Source organism: Neodiprion fabricii, chromosome 3 (genome assembly GCF_021155785.1).
Source record: "Neodiprion fabricii isolate iyNeoFabr1 chromosome 3, iyNeoFabr1.1, whole genome shotgun sequence".
Taxonomy (NCBI): domain Eukaryota; kingdom Metazoa; phylum Arthropoda; class Insecta; order Hymenoptera; family Diprionidae; genus Neodiprion; species Neodiprion fabricii.
Genome location: NC_060241.1, coordinates 40,147,669 through 40,174,312, shown reverse-complemented (window position 1 = coordinate 40,174,312; position 26,644 = coordinate 40,147,669). Strand labels below are relative to the sequence as shown.

Here is a 26,644-nt window from a genome sequence, read left to right as displayed (position 1 = left end):
TTATGATTCAAGAACCAGACGCTCGAAACCTTTATTGATCCGAGAGATCGCACCTCGAGTAGTTTACATTGCATTCTCTTTGTGTTTTGATTGAAAGAAATTGTAGCTACCTACCTTTGGCTTTCACCTTTGCAAGTAGGAACGCGTATACCTCGCGTATCTTGGCGTAGTTCCGTATTAAAATATCCGGCGATAAGATCTGAGATGCGTTCGATCTACGAGGTTCGAGCTACTGTCAGAGCTCCACGAGAATGATCCAAGATTTCACGCTTCTCCTATCCATACACCCTTCCCCTTTTCTTATTTCGTTCTTGTTTTTATTCATACCTTCTCCGCGCGCCCCGGCGAGAGATTGAATCATTCTTGCTTATCGCATCGCCTTGCAAGTTTACAGTATATCATTATACATATTGACATAGAAAAAGAGTGCATTTATTTCTCAACGTTAGGTCGTGAATTGTTCAATTTACGTCGTGTATAGTTTTAAATGGACTCGTTCTGGGAAAAAATTGACCGAATTTACGGGTCATTTTAAACGGTATAAAACTTGTCGAATTGCGAAGAAATATTCCAAGCCTAGAGGCACGAACACGAGTGACGAGACAAATGTCAGAATACATCATATGCGGTACACAATTGAACGAACGGTCCCTGCATCTAATATAAATAAGCGGCGGGACGACCGCGTGTCACTTTATTGGTACGATGATCCCGTTGTCCCAGTTCTCACGGGATAGTACATTTGACAAAAGTTATTAGCATACCGATGCACTGGGAAATAACGTAGACAACAGCCGCGGGACGCGGAGTTGAATAATTTTAATTAGCGACGTGATCCTGAATGACCGCATTTCGAGCTTTGACTGTGAGATCCTTCGAACCTGCAGTTGGGTGGGCGTCAAAACTTGGAAGGATCATTGTCTGGAATGGATGATATATCGAAATTTCAAACATGCGAAAACAACCTTACGAAAGACGAATTTTTCGAGATCTTGATTTATGAAAGTGTACACTGCTTGGTAGTCACTCTGATCGATGGAAAGTCTCACCGATTAGTAGTCATTCTAATCAGTCGCATTTTTGAAATTTCTATATATATCAGCCATTCCAAATGTCGATCCTTCCAAGTTCTGATATCCACCCCTACAGCGGAAGGGAGGAAGAAGAAGCAGAGTCGCAGATCCCGGTACGAGGACTTTGAATCGAATTACGCAAATTAAGGAATACATTTTACGTGAGCAGTAAAACGCTCTCGCAGCTTGAAAATCGCTTCTGGGAGTCTCGAGTCGGCTTGCGGTTTACGCATAAAAGCTTCGTTATCACGTTGGGAAGGATGAGGAGTCCTTGGAGTATCTCTTGGCCACCCAAGCTCGCTTGCTCAGCGATTCCCAGTTTCTCTATTAAAACTGTCAGGCATTGCTTTCGGTGATAAAATGACGTTTTACCAGCACGGGAGATGATTTTCCGAAATTTTCGATGGTAATAATAAAGGGCGATCAACGATCTTCCGAACGAAGTGAATCGGTCATTCGAAACGGGGAGGAGCCGCAACGTTTTGATAAAACTGCTTCGCTTCTATGCGTAATGTTTTTAATTTTCCTCATCCTCCTTTATAATAATATTTCAGAATCGATAAACTGTTTTGAAGCGTGTAATTAGTTTCGAATTGATGGTTCGACCCTGCCGCGGTATGAATTTGCTCACCAGAGTGAATCATCATCCGAGTAAGTTGCCCAACGGCTGGTTGTTGTGACCTCGCGGGATTTGACGGTGTTAACTAGGGATTCCGGGTACGTTTACTTACATTTATACGCCCTGTCAAGTGCGGCTGCTAAAGAGTTGAAGGCTCGTGACAGGGCTGCAGGGCATTCAGAAACGCCCACGTACCATGCTTAAGAATGCCTGTTATACCGAGTCCATAAATTTCCATCAGCACCGTCACCGTTGATCGTTGATCGCGCATATTAAAATTAATCTCTGCAGAGCTTGCGCATGCCTCAGCTTTTCTCGGATCGAGCGCAATGACCCATACAAAGTAAAAATGAAAGAAAGTTGAAAGAAAAAACAGATATGCCTAGGAATGGCTTATTTTTATACAACGTCGACGACGTAATTAATCGCTTGGGTATCGTTGCGGCTGACGAAAGATCCGAGGATGTGATTTTTAATCGTACGAAAGCTGATGTAAGATGATTTGTCTTGTTGTAAAAAAATTTCTCAACTTAAAAATTAATGACGAGATAAGCTGGTGGTTGAAAAAATGTTTTTAATTGAAATTTTAAAGACGCAAGTTCTTTTTATCAAACAATCTATCCATTGACTTATGATTAAATTGACGCGTGGAATATGGAAGAAGATGAAAGTGGTATGTTTTCTACCACTTGTAAAGAGGGAAACGTTTTTATATATCCTGACTTTCAACCTTGCCCCAATTTTTACAAACACTGGCAAATTTCACGCTATAATTAGCAAATTCTGTCTGCACTTGGATTGAAACGGAAAAAATGTTTCGTATGGAAGGGTAAGAGGGCAAAAAATGTGGGCGCCGATTCCGTTTATTGTTTCAAAGTCTCGCCTGCAAGACGCAAGGCAGGGGGTTAGGGATATTATCGGTGTATGTGTAATATAACGTGTGTATATAAAACCGGAGACGTGCTGCCGTGACTGTACTTTTGTTGGTGTAATTACCGAAAAAAGATGACCGCGAGATCGGAATGCAACCTGCGGTATAGGAGAGAGTACAAATAAACGAAACGATGCATACCGTCGGTGCTGCAGTTATACCTGCACCTATCGTGCATGATTCATGAACTTGAATCACAAGAAAAACTGAGGGAATGGTCGACGTACATCAAACAATTGGTCGTATATGTATAAAACACGTATGATGCCTGGAAATGAGGTGAAGAATCCAAAACGAGTTGGGGTAAAATGAAAAATTGTACCACGCGAGAAGATGAATCATGAATTTTGTTCCAATTGTTTGACGTCAGAATTTTACTGTAAAATACACGCGAACAATGAAAGCATTTGGTTCTCGAAGAGAATTGAGGTATTACGGGACGTGTATTCCCAACCAAAAGTGAGTCTCGGTGAGAATATTGAGCGATTCACGATGAGAAAAACGTCTGTAAAAAAAAAAAAAAATCAATCATAACCAAGTTGACAAGGTAATTCGTTTTGAATAATAATAATAATAATGGCAAAAAGTTGCTGATCAATTATTTAAACAAAAATCTGTGTAAAAAATCAGTGGTGAAATTTTTTGCTATTGCTTATAAAATGAATTCATTGCTTTTTCTGAATATCTGTGTATTTTTTTTTAGAAGTTTTGGTAATTCTGAAAAATGGATCCAAAGTCCTGAAATTTGGATCAATTTTCGTAAAACGGTTGCAACGTTACGCTGAAGAAGTTTCAGAGGCATGGAACGAACAGTTTCACAAACAGATCTTAGAAAATTTTCGAAAACGTGATTATTCAAAATCACGGAAAGTTTCAAAAAATATTCATACGCATTCAGAAAAATCGATGAATTCATTTTGTATGATTATTCGTTGCACAATCATTTGTTTAAACAAATTTGCGACCAACTTTTAGGCATTATTATTATTCAAAACGAGTTATCTTATCAACTTGGTTACGCTTGATTTTCTTCTTCAGATCATCACATCGCAAAGTGTTCAATACTCTCACCGAGACTGACTTTCGGTTGGGAATATACGTCCCATAGTACCTACCTCAAAGCGTAACAGAATCGTCGGTCCGGGAGAATCTCCTTCGGTTTCTGCACCGCAGCCTGTAGAGAGTAACAATGAGAACACATGTGTCTTTTGAGAATACGTTGAACGAAAACCCGGCTGAATATATCAGGTTAAGCAAACTCAGTCGCGGTAAATAAGATAAAGGGATCTGATGGTGGAATTTAAATTTATCACGGAAATTTTTGTGCCTTTTATTATGCCCACGGGTTTCGAAAGCAGAATCGCTTTTGCCGAGGCATTTTTGTCCGCATGCGATAGCGAATGATCGAAATCGTCGGTGACAATGCACTTGCTTCACGAGATATGATCTCGCGTTGTGCAGACGATGCGGTTCACAGTCGGTTTAATAATAGTCGTCTGGCTAGCCGGGTTAATGATGTAGGAAGCCTCGAATATATAGGTCAATTTGTGCCCTCCGCATGTGGTCCATGGGAATGTCCGACCCCGGGCTATTAATTACGCATCTCGTACCGATCCCATCCGATCCGATGGGACACGATACCGCGTAATTCGATGCATCGGTCTTTGCTTCTAAGGACGCCGATTCCCTCCCCTAATAGTCTCCGCTGATCGTGAGCTCTCGGGACTGACCGCGGCTGATTAGCTTCTAATAGAACGAAAAAACACGGCTCAAATTCCATTCCTTCGTGTCTGCGGGCAGACTTGGTGATCGTTATTTGGCTCGAAAAATCAACAGCCTTCGTGAAAGGAATCGGAAAAATGGGTAGATGTATAAAACTAGAAATGTCGATTGTTGGAGAAGGAATTTCGAATTATCATAGACGCGAAAATCTGATTGGCAAAATTTTTAACTGTGGAAAGTCCGAGTACAGAAAATTGTAAATGTAGAAAGTCGAAATACGGAATGAAAAAATATAGAAAATTAATGTATCAAAACATAGAACGGCAAAATCGAGAATCCGTATACGTTTCTATATTATCGAGAAGAGTTCTGACGATTCTAGAGTTTGGCAGTCTATGTTCCGTCAAATTGTTGAGGATCCGGCAGCGAGGAACACTTGACGGTATAGTTTTGACCAGCCGGCTTTGGCGTCTCGACGTTTACATACCTAGAAACGCGCGTATGTCGTTTACGTCTACGTACGTAGTGTCTATGTATATATATATATATATATATATATATATAGATACATATATAATTATATATACATCTCAACGGGTAGCTCTCGGCCAAAGCTATTTCTGCCGCGATGCAAAGTATGCAGAAAAAGATGCGCCGCTTGCAGAGAAGAGCTCGCAAACTTCAGCTGCAGCCCCTGAACTCGAAGAGCATCGAGAGACTCGATCCGTTGCCGGCGTAATTATTCTCCAGCTTAATTACCCGAAGCACTTACTCTTTCTCTCTCTCTCTCTCTTTCTCTATTGTTTGTCGATACCCAGTACAAGCTACGCAGCGAAAATGCCACTCATCACCGAGTCAAAGAATTCATTGTCCAGAGAATGTAACGCAAATCGAAGGGGTGCGCCTTTGAAGCTGGAAAAAATTGGCCGCCAAACTGCACGTTGAATGATCGTAAATTTAAGCGAAATCGCCGTTTCTTGTCAAGATGCAAAATGCGGTCGTTAAGGTTGTACGTACTGCTGATTAACGATAGGGGTTTCCGTTGTTCTCAACGATCGATGATCTGAAATTAATTTGGATGAAAAAAATTTAGCTTTTTACACACACATAGACGGAATATTTCGCAGCGTGATTCTCTTGCCCGCTTATTTTTAGCGTTAAAGTTATGCCGGATATTCAAGACCCCGAGAGTTATGAAGCGCCTGCGGTATTAGGGTGATTCATTTTTAAAATTTTTTATTTTTTTTTTCCTTAATGTGACTAGGAAATAATTTGTGACAAGGACTGAAAAAAAATTGTCGTAAAACCCAAAGGAGGTAGGACAATATTCGCAGGTCGCTACCGAATAATTGTGATATTTTTTATTTATTATTAACTGCGGAACTGTTAGGCGCAGTTTGCTGTCGATTGGTGAATGATTATTAATTGGACCTCGATACAAAAAAAAAAATAAACTAATATATACATACAAGTTCGTAAGGTGTAATCAAAAAAAGAAGTAACAAATATTACAATAATTGGTAGCGACCTTTAAATAACGTCCTACATTTTCCAGGTTTTACGACAGTTTTTTTTTTTCAGTATTTGTCACAAATTTTTTGACTGACACCTTAAAAAAAAAAAAAATTGAAAAATAAACCACCCCACTGCGGTATATTTATCCTCGACACAGAATCTTCCGGTAGTAAATTTATTTCGTCAATGGACTTTGGCCATCATCAAGTTTGGCCCGTTTCGAAATAAGAGAAAACAGATAAAACCAAGAATTAGTGCATCGTGCGGCGTGCCGAGACGATTCAACAATCTCCGTTAGTTTGTAATAAGACAATCGCGGACAAAGTTCTGTTACCGTGACTGCATCTCAGGCGTTACTGCGTTACGCACGCATCCAACGCATCTCATCTGTACACATTACGTGGTGGAGACGATTAGAGCCCATGATACCAACGCGTCTAGTCTCGGTTGGTAATGTCACGGTTCAATGCACTTGAACGATGCAAAACGTGGCCCCTACTCCCACGGGACAAAACACACGCGGCGCTTGAACCGTCGCGTTGTAGATCAGCTAGTACAACGCTCATTATGCCGAGTACCGTCACCTACTTATGATATGCAAATAGAGTTGAATAATAATTACACCGGGCATACTAACGAATTCCGTCCTCTTTTTCGCCCAACAACTCGATAGTAACACTTTCCTCGACCAATCGTATAACATTTCCGATTTCTATCGTTATCTTCATTTTCAATTCACCCGCTCGTAACTTACGACTTATTTTCGATCGACGCGGATTGTTTGTCATCGTACTCGCGTTTCAATTGTTTGGCCAAGCGCCTCGACGCATATTATTGGCTCGCCGCAGACGAACGGCCAATGGGACGCGAGAGATTTTGCGCATGCGCAATCGATCAGCACCTTCTTCTAGGCAGCCTGCGACTGAATTTTGTTTTCTAGCCCGCGGAAGCAGCAGCGATCGGATATACCTATGGAGAGATCTCGTTCATTGCCCTCGAAATGTATTTATCCAAAGTCTCACTTTGGGCGTTGTTATTGTATTTCCGCAACTCCCCTTCGTGCAAGCCCAATTTCTCCAAGGCCTGACGTCAAGGACCGTGTATTTTCACTCTTCGTTCGCTCCTGTTGTAACGACTGTTCGGTATGACGCTAGAATAATCCAATTGTTCACGCTCTCTGGAGTTTCAACGTTGTATCATCCGTGCGCACGTATCTCGCACACAAATTAACTCCAGCCCGCAAATATCTTCATACGTACATCCACACTCGGGCGCTACGCGGCTGTAGTTTAGCTGCACAGTTGTCATCCTTGCCGCACGATATGGTTAGACTCGTGATGCAATTGCAGACGTGCAGCCAGATGCCACAGGCTGTGACCGACTCGCATATTTATAACATCATCGGTGCCGTCTAATCGCGTCGTCCTTTACGATCCACCTTTCGCGCGATCCTCGATTGTCCGACTTCCAGCCTCACTTTTTTTATACGTTTAAATTTCTGTTTATCATTAATTTGGCACAAGATTTACTGAATAATTTACGAGTCAGAAAACAATAGCACCAAAAAATGCGGCAGGCGTTGACGTGATCCTAGGATTATAATACGTTTAACGTCTAACTATTTTTCTCAAAGACGCGACTTCTCTAGATGGCCAACTAATTTTGGCTCGACTCCTACTAGTGATTGTCTGTATAGATATACGTATACAGAGAGACGTGTGAGAGGTGATAATTTTTCGTTGGTATAACAATGTTTTCAACAATGTTGCACCGCGGTGTGAAAGAGAATATGATTTTACGAGCAAGCATGAGATCCGGCGGTTTGTGCAGCGTTATATTACACACCACGTGCGCCTCCCGCAGACGACGTATAATAGAATGCGGTAGCGCCATTGTTGCACCCCGTTCATTGTCCGGTTGAGTATGAGTTTATTTTAGTGTACCATACCGTACCCTGCGATGTGGCACGTGTGGTTACATAGCCCTTAAAATAAACAAATAAGTGGAAAATAAAAAACAAGCCTATACCGCACCGCGGAACCGCAACATGGAGGAGCCGCGAGATCACGGGTTTATGCAAACATACAAAGACCACGAAACACGTACGGGATGCATTTATTTACATTTTGCACTTGCGTCGGTTTCGCGAGTTCAGAACCTCCTTCAGCCCCTTTCCAACACTAATCATGGAAAACATCAGCGTTTTTCATTTTACCAAATTTGTTCGAGAGTTTTTCAACCAACTCCCGGCTTTCAGATTTCGACACGCTGCAAGGTGCACTTAACAGGTATACATCGTCTATTTGTGTAACAGGTGTGCTCTTGCTGAGATAATAACGTTGCGGCACCCGGGCAAACTGACGTTGTTAAGTTTTACGAGCACTAAGGAGAGCACGATGCATATCCAATTAATCTTGAATTTATAAAACGATGTAGAAGTGTCGTTCGGTGTTGAGGTGTGATAACCAGTTACAGCGCGCCGGTATAATCATCATTCATTTCTCGGTACCAAAAAACAGAAGTTCTCTGCGTGATCTACGATGAATCTTTTTTCACATCGATTCCGCGGAAGTCGACGATAAATCCTATCACCAAACGGAAAGGTTGTCCTTTCGGTGAAAATATGACTTTACAGGATTGATCGTGATACGCGACGCTTTATTATGAAGTCATTGTCGACTCGAGAGGCGAGTGAGCTCCGTAAGCAGGCAGGCCCTACGTATACTTGTCTGATATACTAATTGGTTACATGATACGTGCCTCGATTTGAGGACGCGCTTCGAATTAATTGGTTTCCGTTAACGTCGCAAAGCATGTATCCTTTGCCTCCGGAGGGACGTGAGAGGCTGCTATTTATTGCCTTTACGAGCTGAATGGATCGGCGGTAGGAATCGATGAATGAAACTCCGTATTTGGTTCGAACTGATCCCCGCAACTTTGAATGAAAATCTCATCCATTCATCGGGAACGGATTCCTCGATCGCTGTGTAATTTATCGCAACGTCGGCAAGGCAAAAGGGCAAATTCACCAAAATTAAACATTTTGTCTGTCAAAATCGTAACTCTTTCGCTTCGTTTCATTGGAACAAACACTTTTTTCCACATCATATGAAATTTGAATCGAAAACGTGTGAAAATATTTCGCATTACTTTTACGTCTCAGTTCCGCGCATCTGTAAGTACTATTTACGTAGAACAATTCGCTAGCAATATTCAAGTCGGTTTACGACCTCCTCGAGGAAAAGAAACGCTTTCACGTATCTACCCACTGCCATTTTCAAGGTCTGATGATAACAAATAATCTTAGCTCAATATTAAGTACACATGTTTACGAATTTTCATGTTTGCCAATGCCTTCAGGGGGTACCATCGAATGAAAGTTACCTTCGCTATTCCATAGTTCACGTTTACACATATATAGGTACAGGTATACCCGTAACAGCACTGTCGAAACTGCATAGGTAGAATGAAGCGCGATGAAAGTTGGAACGGATCTTGCCGAGAGCCGGGAGAATCGGACGTTCAGAAAAATAAAAGAAGAAAAATAAAGTGTTTCCCCGGAAGGCTTATCGGGGCATAGATCGATTCAGCGGTCCAACGAGCGCCAGGTGCGCCATGAGCACTAGCCTTAAGTCACGATCCAGTCCTGCGATATGAAATAAATTCTGCACACCCCGAGTCTCTGTGCGCTGCACAGCGGCAGGCTAGTCAATTCAATGGTTCCGATATCTTGATTCACGCGCACGGTGAAGGCAAAAGTCGGTAGCAGTTTGCCTCTCGCTCTCTTTCTCCAGCCAGGATAGCGACACCTAGGCTCTCAATGATCATTGATTCTTATCTTTTCTCAATAGACAACTGAAACCAACAACAGTGGACCAACAGTAAGCGTTCTCGTCGCGGTTGCATTGCGAGTGGAACACCTTCAGCGGTGTGTTAAATGTGTTAAATGTCCGTTGCTACTCTCACCGGTCTTATAATATCTGATCGAAAGTCGAGAATTCATTTTTCACCACGAGTCCACAAGAGCCTCAAGTGTTCTTTCATGCTGTTCGTACAAATTTAAACTCGTATTCATCTCAATTCTTATTGCAATTGTCACTGAAGACTTAAGCACACGGTGCATTAGGCTTGTATTACAACTCGAGTGTCCACGATTTTATGGATTCCTTTATCGTAGATTTCTTTAATCCGAAAATACTCGACGCGATGTTTTTGCGCCAAGTGTGAAGTGTGTTGCGATTTCATGAGTACGGTGATCGTCGATTGTGCCTGGAGTATCAATTCAGCCAAGCTGCAATGTGCTGCATCGTCATCCGGATGATGTCGCCATCCATTCGCCGCGGCGAAGAGAGTGAGAGATACGTGCTGAGGTGAATGTCATGGCACTCCTTGGAGAAAAGTCTTCAACCGGTAAACAAACGGCTAGAAATTCATTGCATTATAACAACAAATACGAATACAGTAGGTGGGTACGTTCAGTGAACCGCCCTTCGGATAGAAATAGGATTCTCCAGCTGCGGCCGTTCTCTTAACTTCTACTGTCTGATTGATGAAATCTCTCGAGCGTAGCTCCAGTGCCTCTTCAAAGTCTCTTACACGCGCTTATTCGACGAAGTACGAAGTAGCTTCACATTCACTTCGGCTCATCTCTTCTTCAGCCAACGTGCAAAGAACACCGTTTGACCTCTTTTATGCTCCTCTACCGGCTGGCCATGCGAGGGTGATCGAAGGTTCGATCGTGAAACGGTCGGGGTGCTGGGTTAGGGACCGAGTCTGGATGCAGCATGTATTTTTAACACGTGGTTAAAATAACGGCCAGGCAGGCAGGACAGCTATCGCGGACTGGCTGGAGTCCAAATGAGCCCAGCCGAGAGATGAAAGAAAGTTTCTGATGCTGGGAAAATGGCGCGGTCTGGAGAAGCGTCGCGCTGTCCACCAAACTAACGACAAAGGTCTGCAGCTGCCGGCGATGACGATGTCCGGCGATTGAGGAGCCATAATATAGCTGCGGGGGAAACCTCGCGACAAAAATTGCCCGGGTCGAATGCCGCGACTCTTGACCAATGCGGAGCGGGTTAACAGCGTGCTGTCGTCTTGTTGCTCGTTGGCGATGCAGGATGCAGCTGATTTGAAATTCTCGACCTGTATCGCTCACCCGGGTGGCCCAGCTCTAAAGGGCTACGTGGAAATTTCTAGTGACTAACGGTTGTAGTTTGGGATGGTTTTACGAGACGCGACCGCATTCGGTTTTGTCGTGATTCACTACTCGAGGAACTGTACGTTTAATGCCTCAGCTGCTGCTCGTTCGTGGTGACAAGTAAATGATGGGTGAATTCCTCACTACAGTGATGATTAACAACCTCTTGCATTCGCGGAATATTTAAAATATGTAGGATTACGAACAAAAAATTGTTGAAGAAATGTTTATGAAACAATGTAGGGATTGAAATTCGAAAATATAGCCACGAGCTCGGATTGATAAAAAGGTTTTAAAGATTGTGTCAAAGTTTCAAGTCGACCGGATAAATATTGACCGAGGAATCTGCGCCACCGGATTGAATACGTGATCGTTCGCTACTTCTATGCTATATGCCGCAATTTTGTTATCAATTTCAATGAAAAAAGTCACAAATATTCTTGAAACTATAAATAACAAAGCCCTCAAACTCAAAATGCTCCAAATATTTTCACTCGCTTCAAAGGAAAAGTCCTAAAAATAAGTATGAATTTAAACCGTGCAAGCTCCCTCCCTTAATGAACTGAGAGGACAGAATTTCAACCGAATTTGAGCACAAGATAATCATCTCCCTTTGCATTACTTTATGTGTCCCGAATAGCTTTTACACTCAATTCGCATATTAATTCAATCTACATCTTCATCTTTGAGACAGTTTCGTATGAATTCGCGAAAATGGAATACTTGGTACGAAAATGAAATTCGCTTGCTCGAGGATTCAGCATTTATGCATGTGTTCACGTGCTCTGACGAAGGGGGAATGTTAAGTCTGAAATAAATGTTTCTTCTGAAGCACATAAACATCTGGAGGATGTAAATATTGCAAATATTTTTAATGAAATTGAACAAAAAAAAACATTTTAAACGTGATGTTCCAAAGTGACGATGAGCTGAAAAAATGCATCTTCCCTTATATAAATATGTCGAAAGCAATCTTATCGGCGAAATTGAACAAATAAATAGAATCAGTTTGTTGACAACACCAACGGATGTCTTTTCTGGCGGGGTATCCATTAGTATCCATAACAAATTCCAACAGTCGAATTGACAGAAGCTGTGTGACGCAACAAACGTTTCGAAACCTCTGAAAGTATAAGCATATGAGTCAAGAGAGTTGTGACAGAAAAACTACGATAAATAGGTTGCATTGGTCACCGTCGAATCTGGTCTAATTAAAGTATTTCATGTTGCTGATTACTACCATATCATGATATTGTGATGATAATTGAATTGGACGCTCTCCAGAAAATCGTTGACCAAGATTTTCTAATTATTCTACCTCCAGGCGTTTACGGCAGTTGAATTTCCTTTTTTCAAAGGGTGGGGCCCGAGGCCTGAATCGCAACGCATTCCCTGCTGGTACGTGTAGAAATGAGACATATTCGCGGCCGTTGCGCAAAGTAATTCTTGGAAAAAGTTGGCTCGCAGAAAAACGTGGAAAAAAACAAGTAAAACACCGAGCTGGGAAATGAAGAATAAAAGCAATAAACCCAATCGCCGCGCACGCTGAGACGCGCAGAACCACCAGCAGACAGCCTGGCAGCGCGGTAGTCGGTTCCAAGAAAAGTACCTCGAGCCATTCAATTGGGTATGAGTCGCGCAATGCGCGTTGTCCGTGCGCTATGCCGGTAGAGCGGACGCGACGCGCTGCGTTATGCATACCTATCGCCCGTGACGTTCACGAACAGGTAGACGAATAGTTAGATGGAAAAACGAATGAAGAGATGGATGAATAGATGAATTTATGGGAAGATAGGTACACAGATACAGAGATAGATAGATAGATAGATTGATAGATAGGTAAGTAGACGTACTTCGACGTTCACGCAGCATATAGGTAGATAAACATAGATAGACGAATAGTCAGATGGAAACATAGATAGAGAGATTGATGGATAGATAAATATATAGATGGACGGATGGATAGGTGGATATAGTTTGACGTTCACGAAGCATGTAGGCAGGTAAACGTAGATAGATGAATAGTTAGATGAAAACATAGATAGATAGGCGGATTGTTGGATATAGTTAGACGCGATGCGGACGTGACTGCAGTAGAGCCGATTTGAAAAAGGTTAGACGAGCCTTGAATGCCATTCCGTTCACCCGTAATTCACTATTAATAGATTTTAAAAACTCATTCATCGAGTACATGCGCCGGAGAATGTCGGTTTGTATAACCTGACATGACATTACGAAGCGTCTGCTTCCAAAGTTGAAGAAAAAGCTCAGTACGAAATGTAAAAAAACATTTCTCGTTTCGTTTCGATCGTTTATCACTGTCTGTTTACCCCGGTATTCTTTATCCTTACACTCCGTCGAATACTCGGGACCCCAATCCTGCAATCCAATATCGAGTTCTGTAAACTGTTTTCGGTAATGCTTGAAGTAAAATAAACTAAAATACTTAACCCCTGTTTGTGGATCTAACTCCTTACATACCTACGCGGCGTATGTAATCTACAACTTGCAGTGGGACTCGAATTTTTAGCCCAAATTATAATAGGTAGGTAGGATGAAAAAACGTTCCTCGTAATCGTGTACGTTCGATTATTCTAATTAGTATACTTTCCAGAAAACAATAGAACAATCATAAGGAAAACAATGTTTACCGAGATGATTATTCACTGATTGATTTTGGCTCGATCCAACGAACAACTTTCTGCGTTCGTTCTTAAGGCTTGCAGATTGCAGGCGTTCATGATGCGGAGGCATTGTTTTTCTGCCAACGCGCATTTCGCCCCGAGGGGCATTTGCCTTCGGTGCGGCAGACAAACCCATCTTTTTGCATAACTCTGTAGCCAATTACCTCGATGACGTCACCATGCCGCAGCGTCGGCAGACGTGTCGCGATTCTCAGACGATTCGACAACGCATCTTGCAGTACAACAACGACCACCGTAACGATCGTCCCTGTCCCAACGGCCGAAAACATGGTTTGTAATCTCCGTGTGGACACGATTTTCAATTCTTTCATTCCTCAGCGCAGAATCTTGGCGATTTATGAAAAACAGCACCGATTTCTTAAATTGCTGAGAGAAAGATTATCGTCAGCATGAACTCGGCGTTACGGTGAATCCTTTTTATTCTTCTTTCTTTTACGCGGCGTCGATGGAATTGCGGCTCACGGCTGGCGCTGCATGGTGGTGTCGGAATCGTTCACTTTCACTGCATTAACTGCACTGTTTCAATCGAATCGGAAAATGAAGAAAAAAGAACACTACTGGCTACCCGTAGTGATGCAATTTTATATATTTATTATATTACATAACATGTAATTGAAATTTCCCAGAATCCATGAAACGTAAAGAAGCTTGTCAAGAGGATATCGGACTTTCGAGTTTGACCGATAAATTCAGCAAATTGTATTTTACAAGTTCCTCTTCTCCTCAGCCATGAAATCGTGTCAAACCTTTGCAACACGCTTGCATGGTCACTGAGTTCAGGAAATTGATGCAAAAATACAAAAAATACGTGATTCAGCTATGCCGTAGCGTATTTCAAAAACACAAATCGAATGATAATCAATTTTACGTAATTTTTTCAATAACCGGACAAGATTAATTTCAAACTATACCCTTTCCCAAGTTCGAAACGATTCCATTACTCGGGAGAGAAGAATACGCGATTTACAATTTGATTACTCGTTCGATACTCGGTCGTTCTCACCAAGTTGAGCAGAAAAATGGTGATACCACCTTGTAATTTTTACGGTAAACTAATTATTTCCAACAGCGTATACTCCACGGCTTATGCGACGTAGGAATACCTATACGTATATCCAGTTCCCGGTATACACGTCGTGGGTGGGTGCAGTATAATAAAGCCTCGGCGAGGGCTATCCTGGATCCACGATCGGCCGAACCGCTGGACGTGGACAAGGTCTTATTGTTAGCTAGAAGATATACACGTCTGTTCCTACCGCCAGTTGTGTATATCTGATCAGCGTGAAGGTGTGTTAATTTAACGACCTCACAAACTGGAGCAAAAATATTCCCCACGTATACACATCGACGCCCAGGTATTGCAAAGCAGCAAAGGCAGCTGCCTACCCCGAGACTACAGTGTAAAAGACGCGATTAGCCAACAATGAAAGGAGACAAGAGCTGCACATGGCTCGAAGTTATTGATCGTAAAGCATAGATCTCCCCTCGAGCCTGACGATATTTCACTTTCAAGTCTTTCGGCGAAAGCTCGGGCTTCTTGTCTCCGGAATTATTGCACTCGCGATGCAAAACTACCACATGTTACATGAGAAGGAATGTAGCTACTGACGGGGGATCCGGACCGATTCTATCACTTTCTTGTATTTCCGTCCTTGATTCACATGAGACGGATTGACTTAAGCTCCCCCCGTTCGCGTCAGGCTTTACATGAATTCGAATGACTTGAAGCCACTTTACACGACTCTAAAGAGTATAAAAGCGACTTCGCATGATCGCACCTCCGAGTGACTGTACAAGAATTTAGACGACCTCAAATGACTCGACGTCACGCATTCAAATGGGAGATTTTGTTTTCCAGTAAGAAGTTCCTGTAACATACGGCTGGATCGTGATGAAACTGCTGTAAAGAACATCTGAATTATCATAGATGAAATGTTTCACAGAAACAACGTCGTCCCTAACTTAGATACTGGTATTATGGTACGGTCGATCAATTGATAGAGTTGACAATATTTTACTTGGCCAGTTTTCGTTCCACAAATCGCCCAAAACTGGCAATGAAATTTACATTAATCGCTCGGGAAGGAAGTGCGTGCGGTTGTTGAAGATTTACGTAGCGGTTGGCCAACTCGCTGCCGGCTTTGGGTGGTCCACTTTGGTTGAGCAACGTATATCGGTTAAATTTAATAACAGGACAGCTTCGGAAAGCTCTCGCTAATATGCGTCCTCCTCCGCTTCGGGGCTAAATCCGAGAGTGCGGTAGACCGAAACATTACTTGTAGAGCTGCCTACGCCGTGGAGTAATACAATATGAATATGTAACATCCTCTGTGTACGAGTAATATAATCGTTAGAAGAAATTCGTATAAGATACGCCGTCAGTCCGTTATTTGTCGAAAAAAAAAATATGGTGTAGTACGAATTGGAAAGCAAGGTCAAACCGATTATCACTTGACTAATTGTCTCCGGTGATCTTTCCTTGATAATCTCCTCCGTCTCTTCTACGTCCCCTCTCTCTGGCTCGCAACATATCTTCCCTTCATTCGTTCTCCGTTGGGTACCTACAGGCCGGATTGTTTATATTAGCGGCGTATCAAAGGCTCAGACGCAGTCTGCCTCCGAGGAGAAGCGCACGGCTTTGGAAGCTCGAGTCTTGCAAATAAAGATTAAATAGTTTTGTAGCGATATATATATATGCAGTAAGCAGTGTATGCATTTCAACGACGCATCGCGGCTCGAACCTAATGCGAAATTTAACGAGGGTGAAGTTAGTAACGTGAATGTATCTAAACGTTGAAACAAGAATCTCTATTGTGCACCCTTAAAATACCTGAAGATGAAGTTGAATTTACAAAATTTGAGTTTGTTGATGCTGCATTAATGGTTTACTAAATTTCAAGTTCAAAGATGCAGCATTGAAATAACGTTACAAACTTCAGCCTGATAAAAATGAAACATACATATCATTTCGCAATCCAAGTAAACGTACCAATCTTCCTTCAATCGGACATCTCGTTTACACGCTCGACGCATGATTGAAACCGGTAATCACTCGCAACTTTCAGTATCGTTTGTCTTGTTTCTTATGAGTAGTCGGAGTGCGTGGTGCGCGATTGCGATGAGGATCCATTTTTGTCGGGGAAGTAATTAACCAGCCGTGAGTAGGATTAGATCCGTCGGCTAAATTTGGCGCGTTAAAGCTTCGCCGCGAGTCTTCCGACATCTCAACATTTATAGCTTTACAGGTATAAGGACGTTGCATTGCACAGGCTTTGCTGGCATGTGTCTACATTCTATGCATCGGTATACTGCAACCAACTTATCTTGCATTGCATTAATACATCCGTACGGAGATGTTTTGAATCGCCTTGATCCTTCTTTTCAAGCTTCGGGAGGATTTAACCTGGAGCCAGCAGTTGATTTACTTTAAATATAAAACTACCAAAATCAGTAGCGAGTCGTAAAAATTTCGTATACGTATACAATAACTGTTACAAGCATGACGGTCAAGTTTCAATCATCGAGCCAATATAGCTGTCCAATGAAACGAAAGGTTATGAAGATTCTATGTGCGGTACATTCACAAGCGTTGACGGATCGATTTATGGCAACATTTGCATGATCAACGCAAGCTATACAATTTTGACAAATTATAATTAGTTAGTTTTAACTAGTCGAAAATCTAGGCTACCAATTCCTGCGTATATACAACCTATTTTCGTTAGCCTCAAAATATGACTCGTTCAGTAATCGCCGCACGATTCATCATGTACATCGGTTAATTACTGAGACTCCGAACACGTAGATGTTACAGCTCTCACCGTACGCATAAAGTAACAACTATTACCAACGTTCTGTGCCATAAGCTAGCCATCATCGTGCAGTCGAAATTCTGTGTAGTTATAACGAAGGTTTTTAACTGTTTGGTCACGTCTCGGTCGAACAGTATAAGAGCTACGTTCATGTTGAATTTGGTGAACGACCTGTTGACGACCTCTGAGATGACGTGTAGACATACCCACGACGAGACTTTCCTTGTTGGCGATACTTTTGCAAACCAATGAATTGCACGTTTCTGCATGGAACGAACGCCAGGCGTCCACTCTTGCATAACATCCAGGAATAAGCAGGCGTCGATTCACCTCTGGAGCAAAACACGACCACGATTTGAGCACAGAAATTCCCGGCCCGACCAGTTTGGTGTCATGTTTCATTCGAATTCGGGAACAATTACGTGACTTCAATTTTTGCGTTCTCGACACAGGGTAACAAGCAGCAAAACTAACAAGCATCAAGCACCGTTTGCGTTGTTTCCAATTTATTTCGACACGCCCCGACAGGCCAGTTAAAGAAACTTATTACCGGTGTACCTAACCAGCGAATGTACCTGACGACGTCGGTCAAGCGGTGAAGCTGTTTGTCTGTGGCTGTACGTCTATGCATGGGTATAGGCACGCGTGTACCTGAAGGCCGAGATGTAATCGTGGAGGAGGGAATGAAGGATAGAAGGAATATGAATGAAACTCCGCATCGCGGTATCCTGTTAGCCACAATGCGTCCCAATTATGCCTAGAGGCTGCGGGGTGATGATTGATGGTCAGCTTATAATAGTCGTTGTCGCTGACGTTTTTATCCATTTGTATGTGTGTAATTTTTCCTTTGCTTTTTTTCTTTTTTTCTTTCTTTCTTTCTTTGACGACTTTTTTCCACCAAATGCTGAATAACGTGTGACCCCCCGCTCTCTTCTACTTGACGTTGCAGGATTACGCTGATGAGGAAATCGAGGATGAAGCCGAAAGGCCAACGCTACCACCTTCGACCACCACCTCAACTCTGCCTCCAACGACGACTACGACGACAACCACGACGACAACCACGACACCGAGTCCGCCACCCGTGTATACACGTCCCTCTGATCATCGCCAGTCGAGATTATTCGACGCTCGGAATCGGTCAAGTGGATTGACGAACATCCAGACCACCTCGACCGAGTACCCGCCAATGAGCAACTACAGTGCCTACAAGTGGGACACCCTGGGCTCGAGGAAAGCTGTCATCGAGAGTCGACGGACGCCGAACAGACTCAGCAGTGAGTATGGTATATGACAATTATGAACAGCGGCAGCCGGTGCAGCCGTTGAGCGGGCATTTGAAGGAATTTCACGAAATTCCTGGGTATTTCGGTCAATTGTTTCTTATGCGAGAAAAGCTTAGAAATTTATTAGAGGTGAAAAATTATTGCGCGTAAGGTTTCTTTGTACTTAATATTTGCAGAAGAGCATACAGATTTTTCTGGCACAATCTAATTGCAAATGCTCGCAAATTATGTAGTAGGATATTTTCAATAGCTTCGTTTGGAAAGAAACATCACTTTTAAAAATAGTGACAAAAAATTAGACGTTTTTCAACATTAAATTTAGGATAACTCGCACCCAAGTAAGAATTTGAACGAAATCTTATGACAATGTGTGAAGAATACGAGAAAAAAAAACAATGTGCAAAAATTTAAGGTGAATCGGTCGAAATGTGTGGCGGAAACCTTGCGCGTTAGTTTGAAAAATCAAAAGTGAAGACCAATACATTCAAACTTGAAATTCTCAAAGAGTTGCTGTATGAAGACTCATACAAATTGAACGTTTTCGACCCCGAAATATTTTTTTAGGGCCAAAATCGATACGGATCCATTCAGAGGAGGGATGAAAGTGTAAAAAAAAAAAAAATGCAAGAAACCAAAAATCGATTTCTTGCCCATAAAAGTCCCCTTAATTAGCCACAGGTTAAAACGTTCGCATCGTTCAGAGTTGATCACCGTTTCCTGTAATTGTCGTAGTCTCTTCGCCTCTTCTTTCTCTCTTTCTCTAATTGTTGAGATAGAAAAAGATACAGAGATAAATAATGTAGGTTACAGGCTAAAGGCAGTGGCAAAGAAAAAGCTGATGTCACGCCGCTCTGGTGTGAAAGGTCAGCTTCTTACACCATCTTTTTTCACGGAACATGTTAGTTCGAGACAATGATGCGAGGCTATCAAAACACCGGACAACGAGGCTATTATATTACAGCATATTTCATTCCCCAACGTTTCCTCGCTTATTTATAATTCTCTCTTTCGATTCCCTCCGATATCGTTTCTCATTTATTTGCCACGAGCTGCTACAGCTGTTTACACAATTCGCGATTATCAGAGGTCAAAAGCGTTCGGCTGCAAACTGTAACTTCAACTCCCTTGTGTATAATATAATCCACCACGCGGATACGTCGAGTGGAAGGCTCTTACATACTTCTCTGGCTGCTTCTCGAGACGCTGAAGGTACTTTTAGATCTTAAGAGGAACCCTCGCTCCCAGGCATTCGGCGAATGATCGCGTTTTATGGGAGGATGAACTGTAGGTGAATAAAAATACGTACATAAGAGGATCGCTTTACTCTGGAGTTTACACTAGTTCAGACAACCGCGCAGTGAGCGGCCTGCAAAAGGAAAGCGACTAACGTAAACTACCATCGACGACCACGGCAATGGGAAGATCAAGGTGTTGAAAGACTTTTAGTGCGTCTTTCCATCCGTCGCTACGGGGTTCGGAGATAAGTTTTTTGAAGTTCCTGACTGATTGACCGGGATGATTAATGCCCCAATGATTACAGGGACGTCATTCGATATCCGAAACAAACGATGGTTTTTATTGTAGGTATCTGGATAATATTCTTCTACATTTCGTATACAACAATAATGTTTGAACTCTGGCGAACAAGGCGAAATGAGCGACAATATTTTCGTCCTAAATCACGTTCCGAGGATGAGCAGCATATTGTGCAATTCCGTTCACCAGGCGACACTCTGCCTTCGATGACAACCTCACGATTTTACGTAACGATCGTTCGACGGGACTTTAGCCATTCGCCTGTTGATACTTACTTTCTGTATGCTCATCGGCATCTCGCTTTTGTCCAATCGTATATCACAGTGACATAATCTGCATCAGGAGCGCAGAAAAAATTGTCGAAATGTGGTGAAATAAGGCAAAATACTCGAACTCGATTCACCCCTTCAATAGTAATCCCAGAATCGAACTTTTAACTAAGGATTTTTACCAGCATTCGAGATTGTATATTTCGTCCACAGAAAGACGTGGTATCAAAATATGATTTCGACACTTCCAGACAATCTTTGTGAAAGTATAAGCGTTGATTATCGAGCAACGCTTTACGTGTCGCACTTTCGGTGTCACTTGTACACACCGATATTATAAAACCCAAGAGATTTGTTTGAGGTAAGAATTTGAAGGGCCGAACAGTTTGTCGGTCCAAACTACGCAAGTGTGTCGACAGACGGAAATAGAAATGAGAAACGATTTGAAAGCTTTCACTTTGACAGACGTGTCTAGTCCCCGATAGAGAAAATGGCGCCAAAAAAGAATCCGGTAATCCCGGGCAAAATGAAGGCGAATGTTTTCTTTCACTGCTGATCTCGTCGCAGGTCACCGTCCGGGAATTCTCATGTGAAGCAGGTGCAGCACCTCAGGGAAGAAGATAATTTCGCGGTACCGGAGTTGTTTCGACGATGTAGGTACCAACATGCACATCGAAGCGACATCTTCTCGCGAGAATGCAGTAACATGACGCCCACGCTATCGGAGTGCGTGTGCCTGCATCGTGACGTGGCAACTGAAAGATCACACCGTAAGACAGTGAGAAATGTTCCTGAAATAGTTGTACACTGCAGGTACCGCATACCCGTATAGGTATCGCAGCATCCCATTCCAACTTTCTCGCGCTCGTTTGAACGGCCCACGCTTTAATTATATTACCTATAGAAGCTGATCAGTCTCTTTTGGGAAAGCAGTGAATATGCTGAAAGAAAAAAACAAACAACAACAACAATGAGTCGAAAACATGCGGACTAAATTCCTTCACGAATGATGGCGTTTCTATTAGGGATTCCGCATCTTGGTGTGTGCTCATACTTTAAGACTTTGGACCTCTTTTATCGCCTTTTTACGATCTTTTCACACCTTTGAGGACTTACACTCGCGGGGCTTTGAATATACTCGCAAGTTAGAGACAGCAGTATTGAATTTCGTTTTATTAACTACTCGGACTATGATCACTCTGATGATATTTAAATCCTACGGGGCACGATTTTTACAATAACCGAAAGACTGTCACATCGAAACGTGGTTGAAAAAAAAAAATGTTAATGGTTCGTACTTGGATAAATTTTTTCCTTCTTGATAGGGAAATAATCATCGAACTACCGTTCGATAATCTGCTGGAATGAATTGGACAGTTGATACAGGTAATTAAGTTGTGAGACGGAAAACGTCCTCATCGTTGAACGATCGCAGTGTGAAGTGATCCGAGCTTTCGACTTACGATTCTCGTCGAAGACTAAAGTCGTGCGCCCGGAATCCAATGAAAATGAAAAATAATTTCCCCCTGGTCTTCTAACAAAATTCAAGTTACTTGGTTACAGTCGACGGTGATTTACAACCGTCGTTATCATCGCACCTCACATATTTCGGCTCTTTCCCTGCGATCAAACGATCCGACGCGATGGTCAGGAAACTCCATACCGTAGTTTTTGTGCCGAGGAGAGGTAGCCGCGTAAATGCATAATGCACCAAGGCGACACTGCAGGCCGCTGAAGAGTCCACACGCAACGCCGACAAATCTCTTCCACCTTTTTATTTCCAAGCGCAATGTCCCTCGGTGTAGAACGTCCAACGACGTACGTCACGTCGGACATTCGAGTTGAGACAAACGACGAGTAACGCTTGATGGGACGTGCGGCGATAATCCCATTACGAGCCGTCTCGATTAGGTATCAGGGCTCAACGATGAAGCAATTTCCCTCGGGTCTCGATCATTGCGGGATGATCGCGATCTATGCTCAATTCATTTCTCTCTCTCTCTCTCTCTCTCTCTCTCTTTCTCTCACTCTCTTTTTCCGTTCCACTGCAGGAATATGAAAGTTTATCGATTTGAATAATTTCGTTTCAGACCCCGACATCTCGAAGGCCATCGACCATGTTCGAATGATGACTAAAGAGGGCACCTGCCGACTGCCTCGTCCAAGGGTCGTCTCCGTGCGTGACGTGTATCCGAGTCCCTCGAAGACCTACAGGCCCCACTGCACTATGCTTCACAGATGCGCCGACGACACGGGATGCTGCACCTCCGACACGACCTGCGTGCCAAAACACGTCGACACCATCGAGCTCTCATTCTACGTGAGTCTTTTGCCGTTTTATAGGTACCCGTACCACCCGTATTCTCATCGATGTGAGATGAACTAGCAAATACTTTTTGCTTAAGGAGGGGATTCCCATTTTTTTTCCCCCTCTTTTCTAATTTTCTGATGACGAAACTGTACAACGGATCAATGCGAAATTTTGGTATTATTTATCACTTGTCTATTGACAGCAAAAATTTAATTCATATCTTCCAAAAAATATGCCTCCCAACTCCCCTCGACGCACGATGACGCCCAGTTGACGCTCCGCACGATTTGAGTCTTCCCATTAATCCTGCAACAAGAACCCAACAATATTTTATTTCACACGCATGTGCAAGAGACAAATGAATCCGCATGACAAATTTCGGATTGACCCGTTGTACGGTTTCTTTAGTAGAAAATTAGAAAAAGCGGCAAATTTATCGAAAATAATGGAATCCCCTCTTAAATGAATCCCAGACGTTGTTTCCATCCAATTCCAACAGAAATGCTCAAACTTTAGCCTTGAGGAGTAATTTCAGCTTTTGAGTTGGAAAAGCCTCGGGCTGTTGGTTGAAATACAGACTTATAATTCCTCGGGGTAATTTGATATAGAAAAACGGCGGACCACCAAGGAAGCCGGGGGGTAGAGTTGAGCGTCTTACCTCTCTTATGGAATAATCTTGAAATGATTTTAAAACAATTTGTGGGGCATGTACTGGGTCTATTTCGCCCCGCGGGAGATAAAGCCACCTTTGTATTTACGTACCGCGTTCTGAAGCCGCCGAGGTTGCGGTATCGTGGCCATGCAGCTAGGAAGAAAAAGATAAATCTAGATTACGCTCGTCTGGAGACTGCAGTTTAGAGATATTGTGTGAATAAACTCCTCGCACGCCTGTCGCTTCTCGTGAACAAAACTTGAAAACGGTATGCGAGAAACAAAAACTCCATACAGCCTTCGTGCAACGCTTGCGTTCACCTTAGATACGATGTAAGCCGTTCTTTTAACGTCATGCAACACACATCGTGCCTCTGGGAATTTCCTGTATTCTAACTCGAGCATACGATCTGACCTAACTAGCTTTATCCCACCCTTAATTTTGACCATTCGTCAATACTTCGTAACGTGCTACGAATTCTTGAGAAACCTTCTACCGATTTCAGCTGCTTTTGCTTTTACATAAAGTCACGTTTTGTGTAATGGGAAATTTTTATTACGGCAACATTCTCAAAATTTTCGCATCATTGATAAATATTTGAAAAAAAATCCCTTCGCTCTTTGTCTTTGTGAAATAAAATGTATATCTTGTTATTCAAATCAGTATTTCGATGAAAATGCGGCAAACTTTTCATCAAACATCACTTACTATCGAGGTCAAGTAAATCATATACATCACTTACTACCGATAAATTATACGGGAACTACAGAACATTTGTATTAATGTCGGTTGATTAAATTTTTCAACACATTTTTTTTAAGACAACGTCGACGCGATATCTCTGATACTTAGGCCGTATAAATATTGTCAAACGTTGCGGGGCCAGAAAGTAATCTGGGAAAATTATTCGGTTGCATATGAACGTACATTACATACGTGGAAGCGATCCGTTTCCAGAGAATGGTTTGACCCGCAACCCAAGATCGCGTTGCATAACTATCATAGCCGAGCTATTTCCACGAGGCCTCGGCCGAATGTCTGTTGCTCCGAAGCAGCTCCGCTGCTGTTCAGCCTGCGATTAATGTGATGCAGGTCAAATATCTCTTGAATTTATCACGTGCCAACTTAAAGTTTGAAAACTTTGTTCTGGGCTGTGTTAAGGGGGGCGGGGCAGCTTGGACGGTCTAAAATTATATCAATTTTGAAAAGTTTTTTTCGTTAGATTCGGAATAGTCTATTGTAATCTTGAACCTTTCATTTAGCATCTCGAGAGAGTGAAAAATCGCAGTAAAATCGGGCGTCGAATCATAAGAAATCGATTTTCCCCCCGTGTAACGTAAAGGGTATGCAGGTGCCACTTATGGCTGTGACCTGTGAACCCGCGAATCCAGGAAGCCGTTGAATTTCTGACCATAATCACTTGTAAACATCGCTTCGTGACTTCTTGATTGCGCGTAACGCGGAGTTGAAAGTGAGAATGTGGCTTAACGCGATTCGCAAAAAGGTTTAATTACGGTATAATTCTGAATCTTGCTCCTGTTGAAAATTACAAATCGAACGGCGTCGTCTACGTTTTAAAAATAATAAGTTTAACGTCTTTCCGCGAAGCTGAAAGGCACGGTAATTTTCAGTGTGACGTGAACCCGCAAATCAATCGCTTAGGTACGTAAGAGGGATCGATAAATCTTCTCGTGAGAAGATCATCGATCGCGATCGATCCACTGCAGAGGGCTTGGCGCATTTCATACGTGCAATAAGAACGTGGAAATAATTATGCAAGGTATATTGGTATAATATACGTGTAACAAATCTACAATGAAATATCGCGGTTATTAATCTGCTTTTTGCCCGCAGGGGCGAAAGTCATAATGCACGTTTATCGCGGCATTTATAAGGATTTCTCACTCTCGAGAACGTCTCAATTTATATTACATTCCTTAACGCCTAATCTAACCGATCTGACGACTCGGAGTTGGATTCGCCATTTCTCCGACTGCTTGCATGCAAAAAAAAAGAAGAGAAGATGAAAATAAATAATCGAAAAGTCAAGCCCCGAGTGTAAGCCATAAATTTATTTACGAATGAAAAACATTTTCGATTTCAGATGTTCAAAAAATTATTCCTTTACACTCCTAAAAAAAAATCTGCTCTCAATTATAACGGAAATGACAATTTCACCGAAATATTATTCCAACAATATGTATGCATGAGCCGAAAATATGCAGTTAATCGAATCCTTTATGCGTGATAAACGTACTCGAAGAGATGAACTTAAGTCCTCGTCACGCGTTGTTTCGGGGGGTGGGGGGAAAAAATTACTTGTATCGAGCTGGAAGCCTCTCGACGTTCGGGATTCTCGGTGTAGAATCCGAGTAGACGTAGAAGATCGATTCGTAAGACATATCCGTACATGGCGCGTGCATGATGCTTTTTTTCGCTCTACAACCGTCGGTGATTATAACGGCCCGTTTACAGATGACACATTCATCCGGAACGGTAGTTGTGTAACATACATTAAGCGTACAACTTATATCATACGCGCATTAAAACCGACTGGAGATATTTCTGGCGTTTGTCAAACTCCGTATATAATTATTGTAGGACAAAACGTGAGCGCGACGAAAAAGATGAAAGAAAAATAAGTAGTTTAATAAAACTAAATGAGCATCATACGAATATACAGGGATATTTGGGTCAAGTGAGATTAAAGACCATAAAAATTTATACTATTTTTCACAAAATTTCACCTCGTGTGATATAACTCTGGGAATTTTATACGTCGCTGCAGACTGCACGTATTATCTTATTTAACAACTTGGAGCGCGTTTCGCACTGTGCTGGGTAAAACCAACACACCGTGGAACGTAAATAACACTTGCGGTAAAAAATAACACAGCGATAGCCAGTGGTTCAATATTTTTCCAATAATCCATCGAGCCTTAACGGTTTTCACAAACATAATCCATCGGCTGTGGTCTGGGAGTCCTCAAGCGTAGAAAAAATTTCGACAGTTTTA

The 26,644-nt window shown here is 42.4% G+C and overlaps 1 protein-coding gene across 1 annotated transcript in view; it reads left to right on the top strand.

Annotated features, from left to right (window-relative positions):
- The window catches only part of LOC124177811 (myb-like protein X), a 73,845-nt gene that overhangs the window by 16,950 nt on the left and 30,251 nt on the right, over positions 1–26,644 (top strand). The window contains exons 2-3 of the mRNA XM_046560642.1: positions 18,524–18,851; positions 22,756–22,985. Coding sequence (XP_046416598.1) covers positions 18,524–18,851; positions 22,756–22,985 — 558 coding nt within the window. The remainder of the gene's footprint in view (positions 1–18,523; positions 18,852–22,755; positions 22,986–26,644) is intronic.